The sequence below is a fragment of the Diadema setosum genome, unplaced genomic scaffold, assembly GCF_964275005.1.
Source record: "Diadema setosum unplaced genomic scaffold, eeDiaSeto1 scaffold_24, whole genome shotgun sequence".
In the NCBI taxonomy this organism is placed as follows: domain Eukaryota; kingdom Metazoa; phylum Echinodermata; class Echinoidea; order Diadematoida; family Diadematidae; genus Diadema; species Diadema setosum.
Window position 1 is genome coordinate 59,718 of NW_027307651.1, and position 12,312 is coordinate 72,029.

The 12,312-nt window shown below is 39.4% G+C and overlaps 1 protein-coding gene across 1 annotated transcript in view; it reads left to right on the plus strand.

Moving 5' to 3' along the window:
- LOC140245711 (uncharacterized) overlaps positions 1-12,312 on the plus strand; it is a 56,756-nt gene that overhangs the window by 17,598 nt on the left and 26,846 nt on the right. Inside the window, exon 2 of the mRNA XM_072325248.1 lies at positions 11,883-12,110. Within this exon, the coding sequence (XP_072181349.1) occupies positions 11,883-12,110 (228 nt within the window). The remainder of the gene's footprint in view (positions 1-11,882; positions 12,111-12,312) is intronic.

The following is a 12,312-nucleotide window of genomic DNA, read 5'->3' on the forward strand; positions in this document are numbered from 1 at the left end:
TTTACTGTGTCTTGAATGCAAGACCAGTGTAGTTTAAGTTATTAAATTCAGTTCAATTCAATTCAATTCAATTTCAAAGTTTATGTCATTTTTCGACAAAACATATACATTTCACTTCTTTTGATAACAGAGAATAAGATAAACAGAGCATTGTGAAATGTAACGACTGTAGTTGAGGACTTCATAGTAAATATACATTGTATTAGAAAAGAAATAGAAGTGGTCAACGTGAAGTACATGTATAACCTTGCTTAAAGTGCAAAAATGGAGGGATACACTAAAAAGACAGAGCTTGTAGAATGTGGGCCCCTCTGTAAAAGAACATCGATGGAAAGATAAATTGAAGCATCATAAATACAAAAAAAAAACCCCCAAAAACAAGAAGAGGAAGAAGTCTGGAAGCCCACTGAAAATTATAGATTAACAGATGAATACACTTACATAGACGAGAACGAACATGACACAAGACTAGACAACAAAACAGCTACTATAAAAGGCTGTACGGGACAAAACGGAATGGACAAGACCATAAAACAAAATGGCAAACAAAAACGCACAACGGAGACAGCGATCTTCGGCAGAAGTATGTCAAAAGAAACAGATGATAGTTGTAGGGGAAAGAAAAGTAATATTGTAACGCCTAACCACAGGAGTAACATACGAGTTCAACTCCTAGACGTTTGGGCAATAGCATAAATGTCAACAAACATCCAAAAAAATTACAATTAATTCTTCGAAGAGGAGACAAAGTGAGTAAGTCAGTATGTAAGAAAGAAGGCCAAATGACTGGTTCAGTACTGTAGAGTCATACTCATACGATTGCTAAATAAAGGACTTCAGTCTCCTCTTGGAAGAATATTATGGATTGGACATTTCTTATATCATGATTCAAGGAATTCCAATGATTTGGGCCTACATAGATAAGTGTGTTTTTAGAAAAGATCGTTCGTAGAAGAGGTAAATGAAATTCATTGGAACGCCTGATGATGATTGATTCTTTAGGAACATACAATGAAAAATATACGGAAGCAAATTTTTGCTATACTTATACATAAATTCCCCTAAATTAAACAAAAACAAATCTTAATCTTTCAGAGCTTGTTAGAGGGAAACAACATATTTGTATGAGAACGTACAGGGGAATAACAAATAACATTTCTTTTCCAATAGGGACACTCTTTCTAGTAAATTCTAATGCGTGTTGCCCCAAACTAAAACTCCATACTTAAAATGAATTAAAATGAAGCAATATTAACGACGAATATAAGTAATGATTTTTGTTGAATATGAAACTTAAAACTCCATGACGTCCTTATTTCGTGACTGATTTTAATGAAATTGTATAATTTTTGCTTAATTAATCTACCCCTGATGCCAATGTGGACATGATAATTTAGGTTTTCCTTTATCGCTTTTGCAGGAGTCACCACAGGGGTTGGGCAAAAAAAAAGTTATTCGTAACTTATGTCTACATTTCAATTGAACAAAACGAGCAGGGCTCACTACAAATCCATAAAAGGCCAAGACTATAATGATATATGATTCAGCGTCATTTACTAGGTGGTATGTGCTCACTTCAAAACTAGTAATCGCTTTTAAACATAAGTCTTGTTTTAAACAGTTCTTAACGTTATTCATAGCCAGTTATGTTACTATTTGTAACATCTGGGAAATATGTGCGTCTTTTGTCATGCTTTAAAAGGAAGTGGAAATATATGTCATTTTAATTGATTCAGACTGGAAAAGTTAAGACACAGTTTCTAACTTACTTCACATTTCTTTCCACTTTTCACCTGCACACCACACAAGCCGAACACATGAAAATTTTGAACGATTCAGGTAACGGAAAAACGCACAACAACAGAGATGCAAACACGTAAAGACAATTTACAAGAACGAGTGAAGAAATTTGCTTATGGAACAATCGTAATGTTACCACATAGTAAAACATACTGTGATTCACAGTGTAAAACACAGTGTGTTATGTCACACTATGGTTACCTGTGATATTGGGACATTTGTTAATGCTGTGGTATTACCACACTGTGGAAAATAACAGGGTGGATACTGTGGTAACAAGTCATTACCACATACTATTATCTGAAAAGGTCACAGTGTGTCACATTTACATATCTGTGGTAGGTAACGCGGTATGTCAAACTGAAGCATCCCATACTGTGTTATTTACCACAGTCTCTCAAAACTGTGTTATTTACCAGGTTCTCTCACAGTCTCACACTGTGTTATCACCACAGTCTTTCACTCTTTGTTATGAACCACAGTCGGGAAAAAACAAAACAAAAATATAAACTGGAACAATCAATGGTCATACATCCAAGAATTTACCTGATAAGCGAGTGAAGGATTTCAGGAAAAACGTGACCCTACTTAATAATCTGTCCTACTCCTAAGATATAACCTCAACAACAGTCTCATATATTATGGACTAGTGCCACTCTAGTCCTATATAGATCTATATATTCGTCCTATTCCTAGTTAGTCATCGAGTGTATCAGTAAATATATATAGGCCACCTATTCGTAATGCATTAAGGTATGGTTAAGAAACACTTTGTTATCGAGATAGGAAATTAAATTTTCATAACAAAATATAATATGACATTGGGAATAATATAACTTTATTAGACAATTTTTGATAAAATTCAAAGTAAGTCCCATCATAAATCTTTAGAATTCAGAAGTCTTTTATGGATTTACTAAAATTTAGATTTCTTTTTATGAATATTCATGAGCTATGTGAAAATGTGTGCAACAGGAATATTACAGCAATAACACAGAAATAAAACACGAAGTATCACACGATGTACCTCACCATTCCCACTTATCATGTTAATAGGTAATATTGTAGGAGTATAGGACAGGTTATGTGCCGCTTAAATCAATTGTTATAATTGACAGCATAACTCATCGATCAATTCATGCCAAGAAAAAATAAACACAAGAATATCCTGCGGTATTTTTCTGCGGTACTTTCTATTGTATTTTGTGCGTTTTTGCCTTGTAGTATTGCTGTGTACATGGTATTGCTATGTGGTACTGCTGCGCGATATACCATGTGGTTTTGCTGTGTGGTACGATGTGCGGTACTGCTGTTTTGGTATTGTCCTGTGGTAGTCATGTGGTATATATGACAAAATACCACATTAATATCCGGCTGTGGTATTTTCCTGTGGTACTTTCTGTTGTATTTTCTCTGGTTTCGTTGTTTCGTACTTCTGTGTGGTATTGCAGTGTGGCAATGCTGTGCGATACTATGTGATTTTGCTGTGCGGTACTCAACTGTGTGGTACTGCTGTGTGTTATTGTCCTGTGTTATGTCCCAAAATACCACAGGAATATCCCGTTTCCCATCTAAATTGTAAATGTATTTTCCCCGGTAATATCATAATTATTTGGGTTTTTTTATTTGGTGTGTTTTTTTAATGACGTACCCTCACCCATTAACTTATGGGTCGGTCTAATGTGACAAATCTGCAACACTACATTCCAACATGCTGCAATTATTTGCATGTGACACGTTCTGTGGTTATTTTGTGGTAAGCTGTGGTACATAACGAGTCACTGTGTGACTTTTGGGTGAGAATCCACATAATCTAGAATTTCACGCTATGACAATTCGGCGGACACAATATTCCCACATACTGGAATATGTGACATAATGTAGTTTTTCGTATCCGGGCACTTACCCCCTGGGCAACCACCCTCCGGATAACTACCACCCGGATAATTACCCACCAGGTCTATTCCCCCTTAGGGCAACTACCCCCGGACAACTACCCTCCTAGGGCAATCACCCTCCAGGGCCATTACCCCCTAAGACAACTACCACCCGGTCATCTACCCTCCTAGGGCAACTACCCCCAATGGCAATTACCCCTAGGACATCTACCCCCCAGATAATTACCCCCTTGGTAACTACCCCCTGGATGACTAGCCCCCGGATAACTACCCCCCAGATAACTACCACCCGGATAGCTACCCCCTGGATAACTTCCCCCCGGATAACTACCCCCTGGATAACTACCCCCCGGATAACTACCCCCTGGGTAACTACCCCTCGGATAACTACCCCCTGGATAACTACCACCCGGATAACAACTCCCCGGATAACTACCCCCCGGATAACTACCCCCGGATAACTACCCCCCCGGATAACTACCCCCCGGATAACTACCACCCGGATAATTACTCCCCGGATAACTACCCCCAGGATAACTACCACCCGGATTACTACCCTCCCCCCTTAACCATACCCCGAACCACCCCCCCCCCCCCGCCCCCGAAAGTTACCACCCGTTGTAATTCTTCCATAAGTTCATAACACCATATCAGAAGATGCACCTTTCTCTTACACTGTCATCATTTACTCTTTTGGCTTGTCATTTTCTACCGTTATAACACATTAGACGATAAACATAAGAAAAGGAGAGTTGATTGCACTGCAATTCATATTCCCTTAACATTAGCGAGGGACCCTTCGATTAAAGCCATAATTTCTGATAGGATCCGGGCACGGTTTTATAAAAGTTATCAGTCCTGATAAGCTGTCAGTTCCACACAATTACCAATCGTTGTAGGTCGATCAAAGCAGGTCCATGGTAACAAGTCAGTGACTCGAGCTTATCAATCAAGCAGAACCCATGGTTTTATTGAAATTATTAGAGACTAACAAGATGTCATAACTGGCAACTTTTATCAAACGGTGCCCTAATCTGTCATGAGAGTAAAATTACAGCTTGTTTTACATACAAGTAGAATTGTGCTAGTTTTCAAATTAAATCTTCTCGACACTGAAATCAAATTCAAATATAAGTTAGTCTGATTAGAAAGAGTAAAATATTACGAGTTTAACGGTATTTCTTTTCTTTCTTTTTTTTTTTTTCAAAACACCCCTAGTTGTTAACGAAGTCTTTTGCCCTGCACCCTCTTTTTGAACAGATCTATAGAGGGTTGTAGTTGACAGAATCCTTTTTGCATTATAGGGCTGCTCTGTTTTATCCCGGCCATTTCAAGAGTATTTTTTTTTCACAAAAATTTGAAACCTTCTTGGAATAACATGCTCTTTAATATTTCGTAAGGGGTTTCTAATTATCTCACCCAAAAGATGTTTAAAACCTGAAGTTAGGACTCGACTAAAACCAGACGATAGGAAAAAATGTTGGTTTGTTTTTTTCCAATTCAAATAGCAAACGTTGTTCGAAAATAAAAATGAGAGACGTAATTTTCTGGGGGAGAGATACTGTAAGAGGGGTGATTGGTTGGAGCCTAATTCTAATAAGGAGTAATTGTCAAGGGAGGTAATGCTCCGCGGTGACCATACCAAGGAGGTGACAATCTCTTCCCACATCCTTGATAAGTACTAGTTGTTAATGCCCAATGATGCAGTAGGGCAATTCTGAAATGAGCGTTAACGGTATAACAGTAAAATAGTTACAAAATTGATGAAACAATGCAAAGAAAGCAAATTAAGACAGAGACGAAGTACACAAATGAAGATACAGTGAACTCCCGTTACAACGAACACGGTTATAACGAAATTTCGTTATAACGAAGCAAAACTTCTGGTCCCACAATTATCGCCATTAAAGTCTATGGTACAAAATTCGCTTATAACGAAGACGGTTATAACAAAATTTTCGAGCGCCACTGACAAAGAAAAACAAAAGAAATGTGCTCCTTTACAACGAAATGCGGGTCGCATTCGAAAATGTGTAGCGGAACAAGCATTTTTATACCGTCTCTGCATGCATGAGCGAACGCTTCACATTATTGTATGTTCACTCCGTGTATCACGCACAGTTTCCGAGGGGAACTTGCGTTATTGTAATACAATAATCTGAATTCAGATAAGGTTTGTTTCATTGTTCCGAAGTCCTTTGATACAAAACACACAGATTTTGATACAACTAAATGTCCGTAATATTTCGGAAATGAAATATTAAGCACATTTTGGCGTTATTCCAAAGGTTCGTTAATCCCATGATAAAATATGGTTCTTATTCTTATTCTTATACGGTTCGTTACTCCGAAAATGATAGGAATTCAAAACGTTCGTTAATCGGAACATTACAAAAAGAATCGTTAATCCATGGTGGAAAAAGGTGAGTTCAGTAACAAAACTTAAGAATTGCAATCCTTATAATCGTCTTAAGATAAATAAATCTTCGAAATAACTAACCTGTCTAATTTTTTTTTTTCATTAACAAACTTTCTTCGGAATAACGAACCTTATTTCATTTCGGATGAAAAAGCCTTCGGAACAACGAACTTTCTGAATAGTGAACCTTTCTCATTTTTTTTTTTGATTTATAGTTAACCTTCAGAATGACGAACCTCATTTCATTTTCAGATCAACGAACCTTCGGAAAATGAACAATATATTATTTTAACTTAAATTATGAACTTTCGGAATAATGATTCTTCGGAAATGCGAACCTTCAGATAAACAAACCATCGGAATCCCGGGAATGGCAAAACTTCGGAATAAGGAGCCTTCGGAGTAACGTAGTTAAGTAAAAAAAAAAGAAAAAAAAAAAACCTTTGGAATATCGAACAGTTCGAACTGCAACCAAATCCTACACCGTCATTTTCTACACATGTGTGACAACACAAACAACTTTATGCTCTTTTTAAAATGTAATATTTAAACGAAATTAAAAAGGTGCTCTCCTATTTCACATAGCTTTCCAGCGTATGATGAGGATTCAACAAACAGAAATTTATTTTTATGCGTGGTTTCCTTCTTTTCGTTATACATTGCATATTATCATAACGATATTTCGCTAAAACGAAAAAAAAAAAACCAAACCAAACAAAACAAACAAACAACTGTCGGTCCTGGGCATTTCGTCCTAACGGGAGTGCACTGCACATGAACACACACGAGATAAATCCCTTGTAATGAGAGAAAGAGGAAAGGTGAGTAATGAATGACAGGAATAGACTACCTTCACGGTACATGGGCAGAGAAAAGCGAGAGGGAAGAGGAAGATGATGGGTCAAAACCAGGGCACGTGAGGCATGAGATATAAGCTCCTCAAAATAAAGAAGTGTTACATGGAGTTGTGGTAAACGATAGACGATTGTGGTTTTAAAAAAATGCTAAAAGTGAAGTGTAGCATTTCTTCAAAATGTCTTTAGTTCAATGGTAAAGGCATTCAAACTTTAAACTTCTTTTATACTACTATCAAGAGAAATCCGAAATTTCGGAACAGTAAAAGAAAATACAGATTTAGCGAAAATAGTTTTGGTTAAAGGCATTGACATTTACTGGATTACCCGGTAGGATATGCAGGGACAGTTTCGTTTTTGATGAGCATAGAGTCAAAATACAGAAGGGAGGAATTAAGCTTGTACATAAATCGTCCTAAATGCAAACGATACATATCGTAAATCCTTAAGATGTTGTTGTCATAAGATGAAGTATCAGTATGGCATCTCCGTGATTCCTGGCAAATGATACAAAGAACTTCGTTTCCTGTAGTAATAATATTCTTTTTATTAAAAGTAAAAGTTGGGGGGGGGGGGGGCAATGACCCGGGATGTAGTTATCCAGGGGGTAATTGATTGGTGCACTGTCCTGGGGGTAATTTTCCTTTTGATAGTTATATAGGGGAGGGGGAGTTATAGGCCTACTTATCCGGGGTAATCATCCACGGGAAGTTATCGGAGGGGGTAGTTATCGGGTGGAAGTTATATGGGGTCTAGTTATCGGAGGAAGGGGTAGTTGACCTGGTTATAATTATACTGGTGGTAATCATCTGGGGGTAGTTATCCGGAGGGTAATTATCCAGGGGGTAATTATCCGGGGGGTAATTATCCGGGGGTAGTTATCCGGGGGTAGTTATCCAGGGGGTAGTTATCCGGGGGGTAGTTATCCGGGGGGTAGTTACCCAGGGGGTAGTTCTCCGGGGGGTAGTTACCCAGGGGGTAGTACTCCGGGGGGTAGTTACCCAGAGGGTAGTTCTCCGAGGGGTAGTTACCCAGGGGGTAGTTCTCCGGGGGGTAGTTATCCAGGGGGTAGTTATCCGAGGGGGTAGTTATCCAGGGGTAGTTATCCGAGGGGTACTTATCCAGGGGGTAGTTTTCCTAAGGGGGAATAGCCCTGGAGGGTGATTGCCCTAGGAGGGTAGTTGTCCGGGGGGTAGTTGTCCTAGGGGGCAATTACCCTGGAGGGTAATTGCCCTTGGAGGGTAGCTGTCCGGGGGTAGTTGCCCTAGGGGGGAATTTTCCTGGGGGGTAATTATCCGGGTGGTAGTTATCCGGAGGGTGGTTTTCCAGGGGGTACTGTTCCTAGAACCGACACACTGTTGTCGTTAAATGGTAAGCTGCGGTAACAATGATTGCTATGAAATTAGTATGTGGTAAGCCACAAAGTTTTAAATACACGCTGTGCCGGGTGCGCGTCACGAGACCGACACCCACGAGTCATACAGCCCACAAGTTATACAGCTCACAAGTCATACATTCCACGAGTCATACAGCTCACAAGTCATACAGCCCGCCAGTTATACAGCCCACGAGTTCGACACTGAGTAAATAAAGCCCACGAGTTCGACATCAAGTAAAATAAGCCCATGAGTTATACGGCTCACGAGACTGACACTACGCACAAAAGGCTCATGAGACCGACAATAAGCAAACAAAGCCCACGAGACCGACACTACACTTAAAAGGTCCACGAGACCGACGCTACGCATACAAGGCTCACGAGACCGACATTACGCAAAAGAGGTTCACCAGACCGACACTAAGCAAAGAAGGCCCACGAGACCGACAGGATGAACAGCGCCACCTATAGACCAATAAATTGTATAGGGTGTCCTGATAATAGCATAGGAAGATATGAGAGATGGAAAAGAAGAGTTGCCATCTCCGGCAGGGTGTTGCCCCATCGGTTGCCCCCCCCCCCCCCCCCCTGAAATGATCAGGATCTTTAATTGTGTTTGCATGGGTGTGTGTTTGTGAAAAAAAAAATGAACAAAGTACAGTAAAAGTGTGTAACAGATCTTTCCACAATAAACCTGCGAGGGTGTTGATTCAGTATTGATAAAAAATAGAAAAATAACGTAATCGTCTATTAAGGTAGCGGTAGGAATTCGGAAAAAAAAAACAGATGCATTCATGAAAACAGCTATTGTATTTCACTATAAAATGTACTGTTCGGAGGAGCATAACACAAGCAACAAAATTGAGCTGAATCCCTGCGATGTAAAGCTTTTTAATCAGTAGAATTGCATTATAGTTACAGAGAAAATTACAAATACATCTTACTGCAAAACGCAGGAGGGTAGAATATCTAAAATAGAATAAGTAACTAGTGAATCGGGAAAGAGAAGAGGTAAAATTTATTTCTTGTCCATCTTCTAGCTAAAAACTGGGAAAGCCTATTAGAAATAGCACGATGGCATTATCAAAGCTCTAAAATTAATCCATACATCGTTATTGTCCTCTTTTAAATTCATATGTGCTTTTTTTGGTCTCTTTTGGGGGCTTTAAGAATACTAATTCTTCTATTTTTTTTTTTGGGGGGGGGGTAGGGGCATGAAGAATACAATTCAGTTTTTCTACTTGATAACAATGTCGCTCCGTGACACACCTTCCCCCTCCCCAGAAGTATGTAGAAATACATATTTGATGACGGTCATAATTATGTAGATGGTCAACATCTTTCAATATTGATAGCGTTACGACATTACACCCGCCAATATGTTATTTTTCAGTTCATGGAACACCCTGTACAGGTGATTGACATGTAGATGGCGCTGTTTATCCTGTCGGTCTCGTGGGCCTTCTTTGCCTACTGTCGGTCTCGTGGGCTTTCTTTGCTTAGTGTCGGTCTCGTGAGCCTTTATTGCTTAGTTTCGGTCTCATAGGCCTTTTTTGCCTACTGTCGGTCTCGTGGGCTTTCTTTGCTTAGTGTCGGTCTCATGAGCCTTTATTGCTTAGTGTCGGTCTCGTGGGCTATGTTTGCTTAGTGTCGGTCTCATGAGCCTTTTGTGCGTAGTGTCGAACTCATGGGCTGTATGACCCCTGAGCCGTATAACTCGTGGGCTGTATGACTCATGGACCTATTATTGATGTCGGTCTCGTGGACCGCATGACTCGTTGGTGTCGGTCTCGTGGGATGCCCCCGCTGTGCCCTTACGTGAACACATCTTCCCCACAGACTGACATAATATGTAGCACACTGTGACTATTATGTGGTAGCTGTGGTAACTGTATATTCCTATAATGTGATCAGTAGGAGATAAACAACATAGTCCATTGTTTCACACTGTGACATCTCTGTGGAGGCACTATTCCCATAGACTGCAATATGTGACACACTGTGTTTATTATGTGGTAACTGCATGTCACATATGATAAGTATGTGGTTAAACACATAGTCTGAAAACTCTTACTAAGACAACTCTATGAACACACCATGCCCACATAATGCAGCATGATTTTTTACCCTATGACCATTATGTGTTAAGCTGTGGTAACTGTGTGTGACAATGTAAATTGTATGTGGTGAACCACATAGTTTGTTAGTTCATACTGCGACAACACTGTGCAACATAATTTTCACACATTTTACACATAGTTTACGATGTGAACACAGTGTGGTAACACTGTCTTTGTCCCATAAGGGAAGCGGACAAGTCTGAGAGAAAGCAGGTAAAAAACCTGATTGAAAGTACGCTGGATTTTGGACATGTCAAAAAATATCCAGTGTTTCTTTGCAAAACTTAAAGCTTATGAATTCAAATAACGTCAAATATGTTACACCAACTTTTCTAGCATTACAGCAGAAGATGCAAAAATTAAGATATTCAAATTCGTTGGGCGGTTCTTCAGCATTCACCCTGGTGCGACGGGGCCTAAAGGAACGGGTCAAATCAATGTGGACCTTTCCAGGGCCGTGATATTATGAAAACCCTGAAGGATGCAAGAGTGGCATCAACCAGATTCCGATTCAGCACCCTCGGAATAGAATTAAACCATCGATTTCGTTTCAATCTATTCGCCTTTAATAACGAAGTACTTGTATTGGAATACCAATTTTGTGTCCGCCATCTTCGATACTTCTAAACTCTAATGATGTCAGATTTGCTTTAACCAGGTTCGGATTCGGCATCCCGAAAAAATGGGTTAAACCATCAATCCATTGTCTATCTTTCATCATCTGTAAGGAGATATACATATATTTGATATATAAAAAAAAAAATCATTTTCCCCTCCATGCTCAATATCTCAAAACTGTCGGAGGCGCAAGAGTTACGTCATCCAGATTGGGATTCAGTTCCAATGAATTTGGGTGAAACTATCAGGTGTGTCTAATATTTCATCACAGAGAAGGCAGTTTTTGGTGGCCACATTGAATAACTTAATGTCCTAAAGATTGCACATGTTTCATCATCCAGAACAGGATTCAGAACCAACGAAAAAGGTCAAATTACATAATTTATTTTGTTTTCAATTTTTCACCATTTGTGAGAAGATAATAAAATCAGATTTTGGAGGTCATATTTGAGGCCATCTTGAATGTCTATAAAAACCATCCAGAATGTGTACCACTTAAATTCAGATTCGGCACTTTAGAAATAGGGTAAGACCAACAATCATCGGGCGGGCGGTGAAACAAGGTTAGGCCCAAAGTCTGGTTTTGGCACCCAGACTATAAGAATAATTATTATCGCTAAACGTATTTAACTGACCACCTCACTGGATTTGGGGAAAAGTTTTATGGCAGACTCGGTGCAACATCAGTTCAGAATCTTCATTTTGTAGCTTCTTCTTTCAGGAAACAATCGAAGTTTCGTAATGAGCGGATCAAGACACTTGCTAATACACCAATTATCTTTGTTGTATTTTTAGTTGTAGACACTGTCTCCAGAGTTCAGGGATGGAAAGGGGAAGATATTCGACTGCCATGTCACTTCCAAGGGGAGCCTGCAGCTGTCGCCTGGGTCAAGGAGAGTATCTTAACTCAGCCGGCTCCCAAAGCTGAATTTAGAGATGGGTACTTTGAGAGCTTGGAGGATGGATTTAAATTCCACAAGAACTTCAGCCTCACCATCACCGACTTGAAGTTGGCAGATAGAGGTTCTTACGTTTGTCGCGTGCTTCTGAAGAATTTCGAGAATTTAGAAAATTCTGTACACTTGACAGTAAACTGTAAGTGACAATACTTTTCTCTGAGGAGGTGGGGGTTGTTTTATTTCATCGCTTTGCATTGACTAGTCAAAAAAAAAATGATGAAATCAAAGCTCTCGTAGTGGGTGGAAGGGTCAACTAAAGGAATCAA